This window comes from Cricetulus griseus, chromosome 6 (assembly GCF_003668045.3).
Source record: "Cricetulus griseus strain 17A/GY chromosome 6, alternate assembly CriGri-PICRH-1.0, whole genome shotgun sequence".
Taxonomy (NCBI): domain Eukaryota; kingdom Metazoa; phylum Chordata; class Mammalia; order Rodentia; family Cricetidae; genus Cricetulus; species Cricetulus griseus.
In genome coordinates, this window is record NC_048599.1 from 106,799,696 (window position 1) to 106,822,445 (window position 22,750).

The 22,750-nt window shown below is 42.0% G+C and overlaps 1 protein-coding gene across 1 annotated transcript in view; it reads left to right on the forward strand.

Annotated features, from left to right (window-relative positions):
• Stk39 (serine/threonine kinase 39) overlaps window positions 1-22,750 on the forward strand; it is a 269,282-nt gene that overhangs the window by 64,443 nt on the left and 182,089 nt on the right. Inside the window, exons 3-5 of the mRNA XM_027420256.2 lie at window positions 13,010-13,118; window positions 17,932-18,073; window positions 19,409-19,464. Of these exons, the coding sequence (XP_027276057.1) occupies window positions 13,010-13,118; window positions 17,932-18,073; window positions 19,409-19,464 (307 nt within the window). The remainder of the gene's footprint in view (window positions 1-13,009; window positions 13,119-17,931; window positions 18,074-19,408; window positions 19,465-22,750) is intronic.

Here is a 22,750-nt window from a genome sequence, read left to right on the forward strand (position 1 = left end):
GCATGGCATCACAGGTTGTAGGCAACTTAGCTGTCTGGTTAAGGGCTGGGCTCTTTATTCCTTTGTACTTGGCCCCATCGGTCTTTATGAGTTGTCTGTTAGCAGTGGTCAACTTATTTTCCTGACCTCTTCTCTCACTGTAGTGCCCAAGCTGCACAGAATACATGCATACGTATTTAAGTATAATAAAATAAATGTAATAGACATAATAAAATAAAATGATGAAAACTTCAAATTTCATGCTAAATTAATAAATGTATTGCTTCGGTCTTTTACTACTTTGAATCTTTGCCCTTTTAGGGCTTTGGTATTATTTAGAGAGGGTGGAAGGAATGGCATTGGTCCTTCAGGATATACTGCGATTTCTAATTTTTTCACACAAAAATAATTAAGGATTTAGAGTATAGCCTGCCCCAGGTCATTAGTACAGCCTGCTTTTGTGGTCCAGATGATTGACACAGGCTCTTTGTGTGGAACAGAGTTGCTGTGCCCTTTCGACCTCCAGTACTGCTGTTGCTTGCACTTTTATTATTCCTATGGTTTCACATTTTGGCAGTGTTTGGACATCCGGTATCCTAATAATCCTTTAATTCCATGAGTGTGTATTATCTCCAGGTTGGGGCACTGTATCATCTCACAGAGGGTGCCATGTGTTAACTGGAAACCATTGTTCTTAGAAGAAACAATGGCCACTGGGGTCTTTATCTTGTGAGAGCGTTATGTCATAGAAGTCACAATTATCAACTATTTACTAGCTCTTGGAACATCTGCCCTCCCCCAAGGAATTTTTACCCCCTGACCGGTACTCCCTGCTCTGTTCCCCATCCCAAGTTCTGTCTGGGAGTCCATGGCCCTTGTCCCATGATAAGGGGAACCTACATGCGGAGCCAGATGTGATGACACACAGCAGTTTTGGACAGTTGACCACACAGACTCACTGTGCCTTTGACTGTGGTCATGGTCTTGGCTCCAGGTTTTGCTGAAGAAGGAGACAAGTTGTTAAAGGTGTTTAAGGGCCTGTAAGGGGGAAAGCAAATGTCAGATGAGTTCATTGGTGCTGAGTAACTGCTGATTTAAACTTACCTGTTGAAATGAGTTCTGCTATAATTCTTCAGGGTTAAGCTGGTTGAATATACAAAAATGCATTTATCTGTTTGATAGCTACTTCAACATCATTTCTTTAGTGTGCTTAGTCTATTCGAAGGTTAAGTTGCAGGTATGTGTATGGAATTTCAAGGCTGGTTGTTCATGTAAAACCTTGTTTTATGTAATTCAGCAGTAACTAGAGGCGAGAAATCCAAAGTGAATGGTTTCCTTCAAGTGTTGACTGATATTTTAGTATTCTAAACTTGTGCTTTCTCTCTGTGTCCTTTTGCAGTTTTCTTGTCATTTTGGAGTTTGCTTGTGACTGACTATATAGCCGGTCAGGATGAAATGACTGTGGCGGGGAAGGTGTATTGCTGCTCTGTGCTTCATGTCTTTCTGTTTTCAGTTCACACATTTCATGCGCTCTGATCACTTCTAAGACGTGATGATCCCACGCTTACTGCATTTGTCCATTCCACAGTGATACTGGCATAAATGGCAATTTGAAGTAGCATATCACCTATGGAAGACACTTTCAGTTGTGAAGCAGGAATTTGTTCCCTTCACCTTTTCCAGTTGCTTTGGAAGCTAGATGTCCCTGTTGTGTGGGAAACCCTGGACTAGTCTGTTCATGTGGGGAGAGGAGTAGTGAGATGTTGAGCAGTGGCTGCCTTTCTCTTCCCTCTGTTGGTTTCCAGTTGCTTTCTCAGATTGCCTGCTCTCCAGGGGGAACTTAAGGCTTGCTAAGTGTGTCTGACCCATTGTCATGCAGACTGGTGAGCTCCTGTTGGAGGAAGCTTTGAGCTTCTTGAAAAAGGCTTGCTTCCCTAGTTTGTGGTCAGCCTCAAAGCTTAGGAACATTATTCTAGGACTCTTTGAGTTTTCTTAAAATCCATTATGTAAATGGAGAATTAATCATTTCTCTTTTGAAGGCATCTGTCTTTCCAGACCTTCACCAGATGATAAAATAAATTCCATAAACGTAGCATTCATTTTTATTTACCTTCTAATTCAACTTCCGAAGCCGTCAGGATGCTGTCCTTTGTTTTATCCACAGGCTGCTGCACATTTTTGACTCATCAGCTACTCTGACTGTTTTGTTTTTGTTTGTTTGTTGTTTGACAGGATCTCATCATGCACCCCATTATTTGCCTTACACTTTACTCCTCCTACCCCAGCTTCTGAAGTGCCTGGACTGTAGATAGGTGCCACCATGCCTAGCATCTTCTTGAATCCTAGGCTTTAACCTGTTTTTTTTTTTTTTTTTTCCTTACTTGAGTTCCTATGTTTTCAGCCCCGTCTTTGGTTTAGTTCCGGGCGACTCAGCTTCATCTCCTCATCCACCTGTGTACAGCAGTGCCCTTGAATGCACAGTTCAATCTGTACCTTATAGGAGAGACCCTCACCCAGGAGCTGAAGCACTTGTTTCTTTAAGAGAGCAAGGCAGCAGGAACAGGAGAGAAAAAAGAAAGGAAAAAAAAATAGTTCAGGGGTTACATGATGAAATTATGTAATGATTTTAGTTTGTGATGGATGACAGATGTGAACAAAGTCACTTGAAAGGAAACAATGACAATACAGATGATGGCTGCTGAGCACTGTGGTAGAGGACAAAAGGTCCTAGGGCGGGAGGACATGCCTGCTTCCCACTTACCCTCCAGCACTGCTCCTTAGGGGGGAGAGAACTCTCTTTCACCTCACTCTCTTTCATTCAAAGAGAAGCATACTGGATGGCAGAAATTAAGGGTCCCTTAAAGCTTAGTTCTTTAAGAACATACTCTTCGAAGCATCACTTTAAACAACAATACAAATTGCTGGTTAGTTGTGTTTACACTGTCTGCAGTTGCTGTGCTGTGGCAATGAGAGTCTATGGCAAAGTAGATAGATTGGGGCATGCAGTGTGCCCTCTTCTTCCCTGCATATAGAAGGAAAGCCTTCCAGTCTCTGTTTTGTCCTTCTCCTTCTCCATCATCCTCGTAAAGTCTGAGTTTGCTGCCTCAGACAAGATTCATCGATTAATCAAGACTCCTTTTTTTCCCCCTCCTCAGCATAAAAACATTGCTTTCTGCTGCTGGGCTACTGTATCTCCTTTCTCTTTATCTTCTGTTCTCTTTCTCCCTTCTGCCCTCCTTCCACCCCCCCCCCCTTTAGAATCATCAGTTAGCTTTGAATTATAGAGTGTTTTGGAGAAGCAGAAGCCTCGGATGGTTCCCTGCTTTCACGATCATTTTGAGAGGGCTAATTAGCCTCTGACCATAATGAGATGTAGGTTTCCCATCTCTGTGTTGCAGCCATGAGATCTGAGGCCCTCTGAGCAGAATCCCCCCTTTGTTTGAGGCATAAAGAAAACAAACAAGCAACACCCCCACAGAAACCCCAAACCTTGCCTGTGCTGTATTAGCTCCCCTTTCAAGTCATGTTTGTTTTTTTATTGTATGAGAATTATTGTACTTAGAAAGCTTCCAGCTTCCCCTCGAGTTGGCCTCTGAACAGTACAGTGTCTTGAGTGTGTTTTCTCTTTTGCATCTGTGAAAGTAGTTTTTAATTCCGTTTGAATGCATGGATCTTCTGATTGGTAACTTGTCTATCCACACTCCAGCTTATTCTTCCTCAGCCGTGGACACATCGCCTGTGGCTGTTCACTGTAGTCTTTTACGCTGTGCCACACTGAGAAAACTGCATGCCCACCTCACTGCATGCAGCACCATTTGCACATTTTAGGTCTCAACCGCATGTTTCTACTTTCTTGCCATTCAGCTTTGCAATTATTTTCAGATGTTTTAGTGTTTGCATGTTTTTTTTTTTTTTCAAGTATTGTCCCATTGGAGGCAGGATTGAAAATGGGAGTCAGAGGAGGCTATGTAACGATCATAACTCTTCCCGCCGGCCACCTGTGTTCCGCCCGCCGCCACATTAGGGCCCCAAGTAACACAGAGAGACTTACATTAGTTACAATGCTGCTGTTTTGAAAATATGGGAACATTTTAAAGAAATTAGAAAATAATTACTTATATGCAAAGCAAATTCATTTCTGTAGTTCTGGACATATTAGCTAATAAATATGTATAATTTGGTTGGAAAGTAGTTTTTAGTTTTAGAATATCATATTTAAACATTATGTCATAGTTTCTTCAGATACTAATAATTGAATTTACATTTTAATGCATTTCAATGCAATTAGAAAAGTTTGCCAAGATGGCTAAGTCTGATTTTTCAAAAAGTGAATAAAAATGAACACTGCAAAAGAGAATTCTTTGGGTTTATGTTTGTCAGCAGCAGAGACCAACTTAGTGTATGTTCATATGCAGAGGAAGAACACATCTACCTAGAGCATGCCTATATACACAGGAACAGATCTACCCAGTGCATGTTCATATACGAGAAGGGACAGATCTCCCTAGTGTATGTTCATATGCATGGGAACAGATCTCCCTAGTGCATGTTCATATGCACGGGAGCAGATCTCCCTAGTATATGTTCATATGCACGGGAGCAGATCTCCCTAGTGCATGTTCATATGCATGGGAGCAGATCTCCCTAGTGTATGTTCATATGCATGGGAGCAGATCTCCCTAGTGCATGTTCATATGCACAGGAACACATCTCCCTAGTGCATGTTCATATATACAGGAGGAAATGGGGACGGCACATCACATCGAATGCATCTTGAGTCATCTGTGTCTTTTTTTCTGATGGTGAGGACTGAACCCTGGGGTCTCAGGCATGCTGGACAAGTACTCTCAGCAAACCACACCCCATGTCTCATTCTTCTGTACCTTTGTCATCTTTCTAGAGCTCTGGACAATGTTTGGAGTGAGACAAATGCTTTCGCCCTTTCCTACTGCCTTCTTTTCTATTTTGATTTGGGTTTTCCAAAGAGAATAAAGCCGTGCCTGCAAAATGAGCACTGTGCAGTGTGCGGGAGAAAGGTATAGAAAGCTGGGGATGGGTCTCTCCCTGGGGCAGAACTCCACTGGGACCCTGTACGCAGGCATTGGACAGGATACTCCTCATTGAGAAGTCAGGTTTCACCTCACTTTCCTGGTCACTGGGTCTGCCAGGAAAGCCTGTCGAGTTTCTAGCAGTTAGCTTCTTGGTTCCCAGGAGTTTGACAAGCCAGTGACCAGGGAAATTCCCCATTTCTGTTCATCCACCTGACTATTTTGTATTCCCGACCACAGACAGTTGTAGGTAGATAGCTGAGCCTTATCCTGGTTCCAGGGTGATAACCTTAGAACATTGTGTGGTGTGTGTGTGTGTGTGTGTGTGTGTGTGTGTGTGTGTGTGTGTGATTTATACATACTATACATATTACAGTTTCATGTCTCCACAATCAGTCTTGTAAACCTCGTGAAGTACATTCTGTTCTGTCTGTGAGCAGATATTCCCTGCCACTCCCGAGGGATTTTCCAACCTTGGACGGCCCTGACACTCCACCCTGTGACACACACAGCTCCACTTTCAAAGCTTCCCAACACGGATTTAAGCTGGTGCAGAATTCCTGCTTCTCTTATGGAAGTTTTCTTTTTTCTTTCTGTTTCCAAAATATCTAGAACTTTCCTATTTGTAATCTTGCTGTCAACTAGAATGTACTCCCTTAAACTCAGATACCAAACCACAGGAAAATAATAGCTGAGGCTGTTGGCAGAGCACAGCTTTTGATTAATTTGTAACAGTAGATGATAGGAGATTTGGTTCACTCCTTGAATTGGGTTTTCTCTGTTGATATTTTCTCCTAAAAATGCAAGGGTTTGCTTCATAATACTGTATCATTTAAAATCAATGTGACATTTTTATGATTGAAAGTGACAGCTAGAAGAAAACATTGCCCTTGTAAAAGCTCTGTTGATCTTCTGATTTTTTTTGGCAAGCATTAAAAATTGCTTGTTTATTAGTATTCCTATCAATTAGTATTGATTTGAAATTAATTCACTAATTTGTTCTTGAGATAGTGTCTCACATTTGCCCAGGCTGGCCCAAAATTCTGTAGGTAGCAGCGAATGATCTTGAACTGCTGATCCTTCTACCTCAGTCACTAGGTAGAGCCATGTTCAGTTTTCTGTGGTGCTGGGGTGGAAACCAAGGCTTCCTGCTTCGTAGGCACTCTGCCAATTCAGCTACACCCCCAGCCCTTTTTCTTACTCATTTTAAACCCTTCTCTTTATGGTATGTGGTTAGCTATGAGCGGTAGTCAAGTCATCACTCTTCCTGATGAAGTGTTTTGATTAACTTGGTTATCCCCATGTCATTTAAGGGATTATTTACGTACTTGGAGAACATCACATTTAAAGATACATTTTTTTTTTCTATCACTTGCATTTAGATGGTAAGATTCATACATGTCATACACTTCATATCTTTCCTAATTCTCCTATTTTCAAATTCTTAGTTTTCTTTTTCACTCTTTGCATGTCCATATATTAGACTCCCCCCCCCAAAAAAAAAGAAAACACTTGAGGCAGCTTACCAGGATTTATAGAGTATAACTAGGGGTTATAAATGAACCACATGTTTAATAAGCACAGATGGCAAAGATCCAGTGGCAGTAGTGAAGCTGGCTCCTGGCTCCCCCCATGTCCCCATCTGTGTTTAGCTAAACGGCCTATACTGCATTACAGGAAACTCCTTGAGTCATCAGGGCCAGTGGTTGAGTCACATGAACCTTCTCCAGGAACAGGTGAACAAGCTTCCAGGGTCAACTCTATGCCTTTAAAGCTGAGCCGGGTGCTAACCCTTGCAGGGAGTGACCAATATGGAGATACTCACCTGCAGATGAGGGACCTGGGCACTGAGCAGCAGGTACCCTGGGTTATTGTCTAGGTACAGTGTTACATGCTAGACCTGCAAGGGGGTGGGCAAATCCCCCTTTCCTTTTCCCACACTGTTCCTAAGTAGAGACTGGTATTAACCTCATTTTACAGGAAGGGAAAGTGAGATTCCAAAGAGGCTGAATACCCTGCCAGAGTAGCAGAGGAGGTTAAGAGGCAGAGCGGGGGGGAGCTGAGTATGGGGCAGGGTCTATGTATATAGCCCAGGCTGACTTCAAGGCTGAGATCCTCCAGCTCCAATCACCTTCGATTACAGGAATGCGCCAGCATGCCAGGAAGTGCAATTCTTACAGTTTTCTGAGGATCAAATGATTGTAGCTATAGTTCGTCTTTGTATAGTGCTATTTACAGGACAAAGAATTTGGAAGGGGGGGAGAATAAAGATCATATACCAATATAACAAAATCCCTTATAAATACTGCATTAATTTTTTCATTTGGCATTGGGAAATTTACCCCCTTCTAAATCCTTTGTAAACTTTATACACATTTTTTTTTATATATCTCCCCCCAAATTTAAGGGGGCTGTGTCAGGTTGGCAGTGTAGCTCAGTTGTTAGAGTGCTTGTCTGGTATGCACAACGAAGGGCCTGGTTTCCATCCCTACCACTGCTACATAGTGAGTTTGAGGCCAGCCTTGACTATGTTAGATCCTATCTGAGAGAGAGGGGTGGAGAGGAGAGACCAAGATGTATGTGTCATTCTGTTTGCAAAGCTTGCCTCAGCCATGAGGTGTCCTTTGTTGGATGTCCTTTGATCTGTTCCATATGGCAGAGGGTTGTTGCTATGTCATCTGCTTCAGGGTTGCCCTGTCTTAGTTAGGTTGGGCTTACTCCTTAGAAACTTGGCCTGTGATTGATGCGTTTCTAGTGAAGCTACATTAGCAGATTGGAGCCGATGCCCTGTTGGTTAGCGCTTGATGACACATGAAAGTCCTTGCCACTGACTCTGGGGAGCCACTGGAATTGTCCATAACTACATCTCTGGCACGTGCTGCCTGAGTTTGACCTCTGTTAGCTTTTTTTTTTTTTTTTTTCTTCCAACTTTGACACTCTGTTCTCCATCCCTGTGGACGATTTTTACTTTTTCCTGCCCTGGTGAGGCCCAACTGTTTGAATATTACTTTCTCCCTGTTCCATCTCTGCTCCCTGCTCCTCTTCTCAGCTCAGGGCTCAGCTAGGCAACCTTTCTTCCTTCATGGCCCTCATGGCATTTGTGTTTGTTCCCTGACCTTTGCTCTGCCTTGTGACACTTTGCCAACCTCCAAACTCAGTTTGAAGTTCTGCCACTCAAAGCCGGGTTCCTCGTGTCTCAGCATAAGCACCGAGGGGAAGCCTCCTAGGCCTTGCCCCAGACCTGTGCTGTAGAACCTGGGCTTTTCCATGCTGAGTTTATGACCCCATGTACAGGTTATGGTTTCAGCAGCCTGGCTCTAAATACACTTCTGCATAGGCTGTGACCCAGTTAAGGGAATCAGAACTGGATCCTGCTGGAGGAAGAATTGGATACAAAGTTTTCATTATGTTAATTTGCCCATCCTTGGGCAATACACGAGTTACCTTTTGAGAAAAGAACAAATGACTTTTTAAATAAATGTCTTTCCTAATTATGTGAGTGAACTTGGGGCATTGGGGAAAGCTTGGATAATTTAACTGTTAAAACTGTTAGGAGGAAATTCGAATAATAGCCTCATCACTGTTTTGAGAAGTAGACTTTCTCCCCCCCCCACACCTCCCCCCACCCACCCACGCTCCCTTCCTCTCCCCATACCTCTCCTCCCCCTTCTGGTGCTGATGATCATACCTGTACTCTATTGAGCTATAGACTAGCTCTAAAGGGGTCTAATTTTTTGGAAAGAATATTTGATTCAGCAAATAGAATTTTCAGGTTTTTACTGTTTTATACCTTGCAAGAAGGCAGCTAAACCAATTGCTAATATATGAATGACGGACAGATAGGCCCACGGAGGACCTCCTTTCTTCCTGTCTCCGTTTAGCTTCCTCGATAGTGCAAGGAACAACTGATAACTCCAGTGGCCTGTGTTTTTATCATGCCCTTAGGCTTTAGAGGCCTGTTACGCAGGGAGGGGGACCACCTATGACACAACCTAGATAAGGCAAGAGTATGGGATATGGATCCCCAAACTAAATGGTGCATGACTGTGGTGCTGCATGGCGGAAGCCTGTGAGCCTGTGAGGCAGGCTGGCAGAAATCTTCTGCTAACTCCCCACCCCGTTTGATCTGCCTTTATGCTGCCCCTGTGGTTGTGTTGGTAGGAGGCTGATCTGTGAGGAGCTCTAGCCAGTGTTTAAAATTCTGTAATCTATGCAGGTACGCGCACACACTCACACTCACACTCACACACACACACACACACACACACACACACACACACACACACACACACAGAGAGAGAGAGAGAGAGAGAGAGAGAGAGAGAGAGAGAGAGGTGGAGGGAGAGAGAGGGGAGAGAGGGAGGGAAGGAGGGAGGGAGAGAAGGAGGGAGGGAAGGAGGTTGCTCTGAAGTCTCAGATCCCCTGATGCTCTTGGTGTAAGGTGCATAGGATGAGGCCATTTATGTGCAGAGGGCTAAAAATCATAATTTTCTTCAAGGCAAAAACAATTTCCTTACTTGTGAACATTGGTTAGTCATTGCATTTTGGTTGATAATCTGAAAGGCTGGCAGCAGGGGGCCGGGAAGGCATTCAGTCACATGAGTGTATGGTGATAATTCAGAGTATATCTGCAGTCAAGATACTGTTTCCGTGCTGTATCACGTCAGCTGAGTTGGGGAGGTATCCCATTGCCCATTGGATTCGGTTGACTTGAACAAGGAGTGCCCAGGGATGTGTTGAGTTTTTCCTCTAGAAGCGTATCATGGCAAAAGAACCTGATACCAGAAACAGATGACCCTGGATCTTAGGTCTCAGGTCTTGGTCCAAATTGTCAGGCCTAGAAAATGAGCTAGCTGGCTGAGGGGAGTGAGGAAGGAAAATGTCTGCATAGGATAAAAAGAAAATAGAGAGGTCAATGAGTTTCTTAGGCTCTTGCTCCAGGAAGAGCTTTAAATATAGGTAGGTATTAAGATATGTTCCTGTGTTACATGTTCCTGTATTTTGGCTGAGTTATTTTTTTCTTCGTTGTTTTTTATTATTTATTTAACTTTTACAATCCCTATACCCCTCCCTCCTCTCTTCTCACTCCCCTCACTCCCTCCCCACCCTACCCCACCTCTCATCTCCTTGGAGAGGGTAAGGCATCTCCTAGGAAATCTAAGTCTGTCTCATCATCTAGTTGAGGCAGGACCAAGGCACCTTTCCACCCCCACACCCATGATTAGGCTGGGCAAAGTATCTCTCCATATAGAATGGGCTCCACTAAGTCAGTTTGTGCATTAGAGTTAGATCTTGGACCCACTGCCAGTGGCCTCATATATTGTTCCAGTCATACCATTGTCACCTATATTAAGGGAATCTAGTTTGGTCTTATGCAGATTCTCCATTTGTCAGACCTGAATCAGTGATCTCTGATTAGCTCGGGTCAGTTGTTTCTGTGCATTTCCCTATCATGGTTTTGATTCCTTGGTTCACATTTTTGCTGCTCCCTCACTTCGATTGTGCTCCAGGAGCTTGGCCCATTGGTTAGTTGTGGATTTCTGCATCTGCATCCATCTGTTTGTGGAAGAGGGTTAAAGCTTCTATGGGGTATGGGTTGTAGGCTAGATATCTTTTGCTTTATGTCTGGTATCCACTTATGAATGAGTGCATACTATATTTATCTTTCTGGTTTTGAGTTACCTCACTCAGGATTCTTTTCTAGTTCTGTCCATTTGTGTGCAGATTTTAGGATGTCATTGTTTCTTAACGCTGAGTAGTATTTCATTGTGTAAATATACCACATTTTCTTTATCCATTCTTCAGTTGAGGGTCATCTAGTTTATTTCCAAGATCTGGCTATTACAAATAATGTTTCTATGAACATAGCTGAGCAAATGTCCTTGTGGTGTGAATGTGCCCCCTTTGGGTATATGCCCAAAAGTGGTATTGCAGGGTCTTGAGGTAGTAGGTTGATCCTTAGTTTTCTGAGAAATTGCCATACTGATTTCCACAGTGGCTGTACAAGTTTGCACTCCCACGAGCAATGGAGAAGTGTTCCCCTTTCACCACATCCTCTCCAGCATATGCTGTCATTGTTTTTTTTTTTTTTTTTTTTTTTTTATCTTAACCATTCTGATCTGTGTAAGATGGAATCTTAGAGTGGTTTTGATTTGCATTTCTCTGATGACTAAGGATGTTGAGCATTTCCTTAAGTGTCTTCTTGCCATTTGAGATTGTTCTGTTGAGAATTCTCTGTTTAGTTCTGTACCCTATTTTTAACTGGAATATTTGGTAGTTAGTTTCATGTCTACTTTCTTCAGTTCATTGTATATTTTGGAGACCAGTCCTCTGTCAGATGTGGGTTTGGTGAATATATTTTCCCATTCTTTAGGGAGCCGTTTTTGTCTTGTTGACCTTGATCTTTGCTTTCTTTACAAAAGCTTCTCAGTTTCAGGAGGTCCCAGTTATTAATTGTCAATCTCAGTGTCTGTGCTACTGGAGTTCTATTTAGGAAGTGGTCTCCTGTGCCTATGTGTTCAAGTGTATTTCCCACTTTCTCTTCTATGAGGTTCAGTGTGGATGGTTGTGTGCTTCTACGTGCTAACAGCCAGTTATGCCAGCACGATTTGTTGAATATACTTTCTTTTTTTCCATTTTGTATTTTTAGCTTCTTTGTCAAAAATTAGATGTTCATAGATGTGTGGGTTGTATCAGGGTCTTCAATTCCAGTGGCCTACCTGTCTGTTTTTATTGGGCCAGGTTATTTGAGGTGCAGTAATTTGAGGATTAGGTAATAATGGTAGATATGTATAATAGTCGCCCAAACTAGAAAGTGCCAGGTGGGCAGCCCGGTTAACTCTAAAGTTAACTAGAAGTGCATAATAGAATATTTGTGGTTGAATGCTACGAGATGTGCCTTTCTTTCACAATGACTGTGCAACAGCATGTATGAGGCTGCTTTGGTGACCAACGGGGTGTGTTTGCCATTGGACCGTCCTGTGAAGTGAATGGCACTTCAACTTTATGAGCTATGCATTTATTATGGTCATGACTTTAAACACCAAAGCAAAACCAGTGTGAACTGGAGCAGTGCAGGAAAATGAGCTTTATTGAAGTTTTTCACGTGTTTTATTCAAAAGCGTTGTCATTTTTATGCAATCACATAAACTTTGTTCTCTGTAGCAGTCTGGCCAGCTGAACTGCAAAGCGTTGCTTCTCTGCTGTTTTAGCTAAGTGGACAGTTAATGTACTGGAGGCCTTAGAATCAACAACAACACTGCTCCAATTGCCAGAATCTCTTTCAGAGTGAGACATTGTATCTGATGTTTCCCGAGCTTGTTTTACTTTGCCTATCTGCAGGCCCCCGTCAACACCCCCCCTCCCCCTTTTTTTTTTCTGGAGGAGTATCCACTGAGGCATAGTTTGGGAAACGGTAGGCTGGCATTTCCCCATTTATCACACTGCAGCAACAGAGGCAGTTTTGTCTCCTTTTGGACATGGGTGGAGCTGTGACCCACTAGAGTTGAAGCTAGTCAGGGAGACCCAGTTCTCCTTGTAGCTTGCTCTGGCTCCTCATCTGTCTCTCATTGATGAGGCCTGTAGTTCAGGCAAGCAGTATTTAGTTCCATGTTGCAGGTCTAGACTGGCAGCAGGAGGGTCATCTGAGTAATGCACTGGGCTGAAGTCCCTGTGTCCTGTGACTAGTAAGAGGGATGCATAACCAAGCAGTCTGACCCAAGTGTCCTCCTCCAGCTGCCCACCAGTTGTCTCAGCTCCAGGAGTCCCTCCTGCAAGGTCTTCTGAAAAGCCGAGAATCAGTCTCTGGGACAAATTCCTCCTTGCCCAGGTTTTGCTAGCTTTTTCTTCTCTGAGGAGGAGATTGCTGGCGGAACTATAATTTCTTGGGGGCCATTGTATCAGTGTCCTGACAACCAAAGGGAGTGACAAAGGGCAGGCTGACTACAGTGCTGTATCATGTCTTTCTTTTTTATTTATTACAGAAAGAAATTCAAGCCATGAGCCAGTGCAGCCACCCCAACGTAGTGACTTATTACACTTCCTTTGTGGTCAAAGATGAACTTTGGCTGGTCATGAAATTACTAAGTGGAGGTAAGTGAGTTTCGTTGTTGCTTGTTTTTGTTTTCCCTTGTTTGGTGCGAGTCATCATGCAGAATACGATTTTAGACTTTATGCCCTTCAGTTCTTGGTTTGAAAAGACCAAATTTCTTTTTTCTCTCTTTCTTTTTTTTTTTTTTTTTTGTTTTTGAGACAGGGTTTCTCTGGGTAACAGCCCTGGCTGTCCTGGAACTCACTCTGTAGACCAGGCTGGCCTTGAACTCACAGAGATTTGCCCATCTCTGCCTCCTGAGTGCTGGAATTAAAGGCATATGCCACCACCATCCGGCAGGGGGACAGATTTCTTAATGATTCAAAGCCTTTTATGATTGGGTTTAATGTCCTAGTGTTTTTGTATCCCCTTCTCCATGTAGGAAGTGTCCCCACCTTCTAGATTAGGTGATACCCATTATCCTGGCATATGTTCTCAGAGACCTCTAGTACTTCCCTGTCCTGTGCCTGGCTTCTGCCTTAGATGTCTCTCCTTTCCCTACACAATCACATTCTTTCTGTAGTCACCATTTACTCTTTTCAGAATCACTGGCCAGTGTGTGTGTATGTCTGTGTGTCTGTTTTGTCTGTGTGTGTGTTGCTGAGGTTCAAACTCGGGGCCTTACACATGTGGAACAAGTCCCCTAGCACTAAGCTGCACCTCAGTGCAGTCCTTCCTCCTTAAAGTCCTTTAAACACAATTCAAGCCCTTATCATGTTGTGTCCTGTGACAACGAAAAGTGCTATGGACTCTTGAGCACTTGCATGGTGGCTGGTGTGCTGCAGTCGAAATTTCTGTCCCATTTCTTCACAATTTTAAGTCATCTGTGGTGGCTGGAGGCTGTGATACTGGTCAGTGCAGAAACTGGTGTTCGGTGTTGGCACAAAGTGGGATCATTCTCATCCTGTTGCTCTTGGGAAGAGCTCTCTCAAGTTAGTGATAGTTTACTTTACAAAGCTCTCTCACATCCATGATTTTACTTGAAGAAACAAAAAACAAAACAAAACAACAAAATCCTCAGCACCTCAATATCAGCACCAGAGAGGGAATGAAAATGATAACCACTGATATCCTTGGATACTTACGCTGTGACTTCATCCTGTTCAAGACAGTTCACTTACTTGTCTCATCCCATCTCGGCATCCTTCATGTTATCACCATCCCCATTGTTTGTGGAAGCTGCACTGAAGCTCACGGGTACTTAGGCAGTGTGTCCCAGGTCTCTAACTCCTTCACACACTAACTATTGCTACTAGTGGAAAATGCTGCTTTAAAAACTGTGCCAGGGGCTAGAGAGATGGCTCAGTGGTTAAGAGTACTGGCTGCTCTTCCAGAGGACCTGAGTTCATTTCCCAGCAACCACATGATGGTTCACAACCAGCTATAATAGAATATGATGCCCTCTGCTGGCAAACAGAGCATTCATATATATATATATATATATATATATATATATATATATATATATATCATTTACAAAAAATAAAAACAACAATAACAACCAAAAAGAAAACTGTGTCATGCCGGACTGTGGTAGTGCATGCCTTTAATCCTAGCAAAGGCAGGCAAATCTCTGTGAGTTTAAGGCCAGCCTGGTTTACAGAGCTAGTTCCAGGACCACTAGGGTTGTTACACAGGGAAACTCTGTCCTGAAAAACAAACAAACAAAAACCAAAAAAACAGCAACCAAACCCAAATAAAACTGTGCCACATTTCAAGTGTTTTCTCTGTCTTACAGTCCTGGACATTAAGGGTCGCAAAGCCTGCATGGTTTCTCTGAAGGCCTACATGCTCTCTGTGCTGTCTCTCTCTGTATAAAACTCTGGTCAGGAAGGATGTCTTGGGAGCAGGAAACAATTCTGTGGTGACTCTGTAGAGCCAACACTATTGTGGTTGGATCTTGAGAGCAGGTTCCAGCCAAGACTAAATTAGGGATGTATTGTAATTAATTCATTTTAAAGAAACCCTCTTATCAGGCAGAGGCCCATAGATGAGATGCCAAGTCTCTGTAGTTGACTTGAGTATACATGGGTGGAGCTTCTAGGGAACACATCTCTGCTTTTTTAAGTGCTTTCTTTAGTTTGCAATAAAAAGGGAAAAAGAAAAGGCAGAGGAAGCCCATAGAGCCACACTGTAGCACTGAGCTCCAGAGTGCTCACTCTTCTAGTAGCTCTCGTGCTGTGTCAATGAGATGATCTTAAGCAATCGAGGCAGAGAGTCTCATGGGCTCTACTCCTTCTGAGAAAATGATGAGTTCTGGTGACCTGGACCCCTGGAAGTCTCAGGTTCTCTGTCCCAGTTGAAGAGTTCACCTCAGGTAAACTCTCCCTCTCATAAACTTGAGAACATCCCTGGTTTCTGTTTTGAGGACCAGATAGAAAATACTTTGTCTGTTTGAGAGTCCAGTCCAGTCTCCAAACAGGGCTGTGAAAGGTAAGATAATAGGTGGACAGCAGGCTTGCATGGGAGAGGGGAATGTAGACAGATAAGGACTCGTGCTCATTTTCTTTTAGAAGGCTAGAAATACCTATCTGCCACTTATGTTACATACTTTTAAGAATAAAGCAAACAATGTTTAGCATCACCATTTTTTCTAAATGACCCGAAAACCTAAGAACTGATGCATAGACAGATGCATTCTCTTCTCTGAGGAGGGAAATTTACATGTATTTTCTTCTATGATGTTTGACCACATGAAATCTCCTAATGAGGGGCAGACAGCTAGCTCTTTTGGTGTACAACATCATATGATGGCAAGACTCAATTCTCTTAGTTAATCATAAAGAGCCTAGAGCCAAACTCAGGTCCTGAGGTAAGCCATTTGTTAACTCCTCAGAAATGTTGAATCTCCAGGTAATTATAGCTTTAAAAATGATCCAGAGGTGCAGAATATTAATTACCATGTGTTGAAACATGAATTCATAGTGCCTAGGATACCAATCTCTATATAGTAACTAAGCACTAGGTATTTATTTATTAGAAAGGCTGGAGGGATAGCTCAGCCATTAAAGGCTAGGTTCACAATCAAAATATTAGAAAAGCCTGTGCATAAAGCATAAAATGAAAATCAAAGTAGCTTAGAGTCTCACAAATGAATCTTGGGGTTATGGGTAGTTGCGTGGAGGCACCATGTTTGCTCTGCCTCCCAGCTTTGAGGTAGGACTGCTACTCTTTCCTCTTGGTTCTCTGCTGTCTTTCCTCTCCCCTGAACAATGTTTGGTTCTGACTTCACTTGTTTACTTCTTTAAACAAATATGTTTTCATATCCTTTTAGTAGATATATTTATATTATTATTATTATTTTAAAAACTGTGCTGTCCAAGTTGTTTCTGAACTCCTAGACTCAAGACAACCATCCATTCCAGCCTCCTGAGCACCTGGGGACCACACCTAGCTTTTAAACTTTACTTATTATTACGTGTGTGTGTGTGTGTGTGTGTGTGTGTGTGTGTGTGTGTGTGTGTTACCCTTAGCACAGACATGCATATAGAAGTCAGAAGACCTTGCAGTAATCACTTCTTTCTTTCTACCATGTGAGTGAGTCCCAGTGAACAAAATCCGGTTGTCAGTCTTGGTAGCAAGTGCCCTTACTGTTGAGATAGCTCAATTCCCCATCCCCGCAGGTACTTTATAATTAAAAAAATTAAAAAAATATGTGCTGGGATCCATCATAGGCCCTTTGTAATAGTCAAGATTCTCTAGAGGAACAGAAATATTGGGGATAGTGTATGTTTTATATACATATATGTAATTAGAAAAGGAACATTGGTTTAAATGATTGGAGGCTGAATGGTCCACTGGTGGCTGTTTGTACAGTGGAGAGGCAGAGAACCTGTCACCAACTGGTCAGTCCATGAAGCCAGAAGCCTTAGAGGCAGGGTTCCTTTGATGTTGCCTTCATCTGAGGCTTAAGACCTGGAGGTTCCATACAGAGTCACTGTTGCCAATCTGCACTGAAAAGCTGGTGTCTGTGGGACAGCAGCTGCAGTAGACCTGCTCACCCAGAAGGTGGAACTTAGGCATGTTGGTGGTTTTTCTCTTTTCCACATTTAGTCTTTCTGAGCCCCAGCCTATCTGAAGACACTGTCCATAATTGGGGACAAACAGGTCTTTTTCCCTAAGTTACTGTTCCACATGCCAGTCACTCTGGAAGTACCCTCATAGATACAGCAGACGTGTGCCTTACTCACTCGTAGGAATTTCTCAGTACAGTGAGTTTGATAATGAATTTTAATTGTCACAGCCTTGCAGTCACAGAACTGATCACATACTTTATCACTGCTCCCTAGTTCCTGGGTCCCCTAGCCCTTTTTCTTAGCATTATTATTATTATTATTATTATTATTATTATTATTATTGTTATTATTTGTGTGTATGTGTTTATCTGTGTTGGCCGTGTGTATGTGGGGGCCTGCAGAGGCCAGAAGAGGGCATTGGATCCATAAAGGAGTTGGAGTTAAAGGCGTTGTGAGCCACCCAGTGATGGCGGCAGTGGGCCCTGAACCAGGGTCCTCTGGAAAATCATCGGTCAGTGCTGAGCCCTTTCCACAGAGCTCTCTCCTCCCTGACTTTTAATGAGAATTCTTCTCAACTTCACACTGAATGTGTTCTTGCCAACTTATTAATAGACATAGTGTTTCTAGCCTTGGGAGTGAGATTTGACTCTTATTATTATACCTTGGGAGTATCGAAAGTAAATAAACAGATTCTGTTTTTATGGTCTTATCTAGTGTTGCCATAGTAGAGGGTTCTTAATATTAAAAGGGATGGAGATGCTTATGAAAATAATCCTGCCAATTCTGTCTGTCCAATCAGGTTCCATGTTGGATATCATCAAATACATTGTCAATCGAGGAGAGCACAAGAATGGTGTTCTGGAAGAGGCAATAATTGCAACAATTCTCAAGGAGGTTTTAGAAGGTTTAGACTATTTGCACAGAAATGGTCAGATCCACAGGTATGGTTATGATTTCTGTACAGTCTGCTCTTCATAATATATAGATCCAGTTTGTAAAGAATTTCAAGGACGTATTTGCTACAGATGGGCTTTTTTTTTTTTAATAATTTAGTTAACTTTATTTTCTGTGTATTGGTGTGAAGGTGTCAGATCCCCTGAAACTGAAGTAAGAGACAGTTGTGGGTGCTGGGAATTGAACCTGGGTCCATTGAAAGAGCAGCCAGTGCTCTTAACCACTGAGCCATCTCTCCAGCCCTGGCCTTTTTTTTTTTTTTTTTTTTTTTTTGTATTACTCCAAAGTAACGCTTAAAAGCAAAACAAAACTCCAAAGAATGAACTTGGATGCATTTCTCTGGTATCCTGGTTTAAGTGGTTAAATTGAAATAGAGCAAATGTAGTAAGTGCTGTGTGGGCTCATTAAGGAATTAGTTAACATAATTGCTCTTCAAGTGTACTTTGGTTGAACTGGATGGCATCTCCCTCTTCCTAAGGAAAGCAAGACTGTTTCGTTTTATGTTAACAGTTTGGAGCCTTGTGGTGAGAGGGAGGGAGGCAGCACTGACAACTTCTTCTGTAATATAGAATGCTAAGCTTTGAAGCTGAGGAGCCAAGGGAATTTGAGTGCCCTATGCTTCAAAAGCAACAGAGTTACTTGCACTCTTAGGAATGTTACAAGCAGACAATTATTTACCCTAATACTAATAATAACATTGTTCAAAGTAGAACTACAAGAGAGCTATATATTTAATGATCTGTACCATATTTTTTAATATTGTTTCTTGATTATCACTTTCTTTAAAGATTAAATTTGCTCCACAGAACTTCATATAGTGAAGAAATATCACATGGAATATTATAATTAACATTTAGCCTTGGTATCACCCTATAGGAGAGACTGATCACATTCATTTTAAGTGGGCTGTGGGACTGTTTGGAATTGTGCCACAGGCAGCTCTGAGTGGAAGCAGAATAGTTGGACTTAGACAAGAATTTACTTCTTGAAAAATATGGCAGTCTTGTCTAGGCTTTAAGGTTAATCACTAACTCTGAAACATATAATGGTCTCCTTAGTGGTGATTTAATTAAATGCAGATAATGGATTCACATAAAATATTTGTTATTAAAACCCTAACTGTGCCTCGGGAGTAAAGTATAAAATGACAGTGTGCACTTAGAACTTTTAAAATCTGCTACGTGACTTTAATATTCACAATATAATGATTGTGTCAGGCAGTTGGCTTGTGTGCCGTGTGTTAAAATCTTCCGGACTGAGTCAGTGTAATATATAATCTATGCTTCATGATATATTCTCTGCTTTGTTTTTTTTCCTAACAGGGATTTGAAAGCTGGAAATATTCTTCTGGGTGAGGATGGTTCGGTACAAATAGCAGGTAAAGCTGTAAAAGATGAAAACTTCCTGTGTTCACAGGACTGTTACATTTTAAGGAATAAAGAATGATTTCCACGAAATAGTACCTTTTAAGAGTGTGTTTGGGCTGCCCTGCTCTAATAGACATGCCCTTGCAAAATTCTTGGGACTGGAGCCTGGATAATCTTGGCTAGTTCTCTTGAAAAATAATGCTGTTTTAGCACAGAACCTTTTTATAATGGTCTGATTTTCAGTTTCTACTTGAATAGCTTCTCTCCCTTTCAGATTGAATAAAGATGTTTACATACCTGCCAGAAAAATCATTTGTAAAATTGGTTTTGATTGAGTTTGAAATTTTAAAACATTATATGCATTTGTTTAGGAACCTTTGGTTTCTGTATGCTATTGAGTGACCACATCAGGTGAGCCTGTCCTATGCTTGGCTCCTTTCATTTTGTTGTTTTGAGTTATCAGAGTACCCGAAAGCCTTGGCATGGAAGGTAGCACATCCATATTTTCTCTCGTTTTGTCCCAGGTCCTTGCAGGTCAGCCCCAGCCTCACTTTTAGTCAACACCATCTCTCTGCAGAACTGGTTTTGGCTGGATGGTTCTTTCCTGTAATGGAATGGTTCCTGCCATTCCCGAGTGTTCAGCCTTCTGTCTTCCATTGCTTGCACTGTGAGAATCATGGACATGGTTTCTGTTATGTAGAGTGTTGAAGTTTGTCTCATGCTGGTTGATGGATTAGCTTAATTGGCTTCATTTCGAGTTATAGAAAGAATTCTGTGTTGGGAGAGATTGAACCAAAATTGACCATAGCACTTTATTCTAAACAAAGGTCTGTTTACAGGTATACCTGACGATTTAGAGTTACTAGGAAGCAGATAATCCAGGATCTGTAGGGATGGCTCAGAGATTAAGGTCCCTGGCTGCTCTTTCAGGGGACACAGGTTTGGTTCCCAGCATCCACATGGTGGCTCAAAAACAACTATAACTATAGTTCAGGGAACCCAATGATTTCTTCTGTCCTCTGTGGCTCCATGTACACATGTGGTATACAGATATACATGCAGGCAAAACATTCATTCACATAAAATAAACTACATTAAAAAGTTAAAAATAATTTAAAAAGAGAAGTAGAGGAGTTCAGTAGGAAACAAAGTCTAATACAGAAGCTAGACTTTTAAATTTTGGGGTTCTGGATCAAATGTGAGGTCTTTTGAATAGTATGCAGGTGCTTCCCTGATGAGAGCGGTCCTTCTGTGTATATGTTTGTCTTATTGGTTGATAAATAAAGTACTGTTGGCCAATAGGGAAGCAAGATAGCTGGGACTAGGAGTTGAGGATTCTGGGAAATGTAGTAAAGAGAAGTCTTGTGATCCAGGCAGGAAGTGACATAGCAGGCAGACTCAGAATGTAAGCAGGGACAAGCAGGAAAGAGCACTCTTCTTCCTCCTCTCTGTGGAGTCGCCATGTGATCTTGGGAAGAGGACGCATTTCACCAGAGTCCTTGATAAGTCTTTATAAAATATATAGATTAATAGTTATGGTTGATAATTAAGACTGAGCTAGCAAGTAAGAAATCCTAGTCATTAGCCAGCAGCATTGTACCTAATATAAGTCTCTCTGTGCTATTTTGGGCTCCCACGTGGCAGCTGGGCTTGGGCGGCTGGTGGAAAGATTTATTATTATACTTCCCCTTTGAGTTCCATCCTCAGCCTTAAGGCTTGAACTGTGGACCCTCCAGTGAGAGTATGGAGGGTGGGACGAGCAGGGTACAGACCTTGGCCTCTGTATTTTCATACGTAAAGAGCAACTTTTAATTTTCTCCTTTAAAGGGCAGAAGACATTTGAAGATACTAATGAAAGTTTTGTTTTTCAAATCGAATGTGTGTTCCCTTAGAGAATGTATATGTAAGTGATATTGTAAAGAAGGTAGATTTGGTCAAGTATTGTTGGTTTAAGGTATCAGGAAGTAACTTTGTGTATCACTTAAGTCCAAAGGCTTTGGTATCCTGAATGACATCCACTGTGTGGATATTGTATCTTTTAGCCTCACTTTTCTCATCTGTGAGGTGGATGATAATGCTTGTTGAATAGTCATATACTGTTTTCCTTTGTAGCTACTGCACCTTAAGACCCAGGTTTTGGGGACTGGAGAGATGGGTCTTAGGAACACTTAGGAGAGTGGTTAGGAGCACTGGTTGCTCTTCCAGAGGACGGCCGTGTGAGTCCTAGCACCTTTGTGATGACTCCAAGCTATGGGGTCTAATGCCCTCTTCTGGCTTCCACAGGCACCAGGCACACATAGACATACATACAAGCAAAACATCCATACATATAGAGTGAAATAATAATAAAAAAGACTCAGGTGTCTATGGATTCAGTAGACTCTGGGAACTGCAGTGTTCTGTGTGGACTGAGGGCCACTTTGAGGCTTTTTTCTTTCTTTCCATGTAAACACTTCTGTTAAACTGTCTGAAAGGATTCTAGAAAATAATGGCTAGGATCTTTATGACTTCTAAGAATTAATTAGTTTTAAATTGTGTGTGTATGTGTGTGTTTGTGTGTGTATTCATAGCACTATACATGTGTGGGAGTCAGGGGATAGCTTGGTGGAGTTGGTTCTCTGCTTCCATCTTTACATGATTTCTGGAGATCAAATTTGGGCTTGCCAGGTTTGAAGGGCATGCACCTTTAATAACTGAACCATCCTGCTGGCCCTGGTACACATTTCCTTTAGTTGTAAAGAGATATATTTGTACAGACATTTTGCATTCATAATTTTACATTGCTTATTGATAGTGTTCAAATTGTTTCTTGTCACATGAAACATGAACCTACCCTGCATGCAGGGGTGTTGTAATACCTATTATATATGTATATAAAATATATAAACACTATATATACATGTTATTTCATACATATACATATGAACACACACACACACACACATATGAAATGCTTAGACCAGCCAATAAAATGGACAGTGGACAAAAGCAGTGTAGTGAGCACAGGGAGGAGTGGAGTTTATATGAGGGAAAAAACAAAACACTCATAGTCACAACTAGAGAATTCAGCTTAAAACAGTATTGAGACACCTATACCACAAAGCCAAAGGTTAATACACTGTTAGTAGCAGTACAAAGAGTGACATCCACGGTGGAGAGGAATATGATACTGTCTTTCATTACTAGGAGTGCAGTTTGCCTTTGTCTCTGTAACCAAGCGAGGTGTGAGGCGGGTTATAGAAGCCACCCACACACATCTCTCCCCAACCCTGCAATCACTGACACCATGTGGATTGA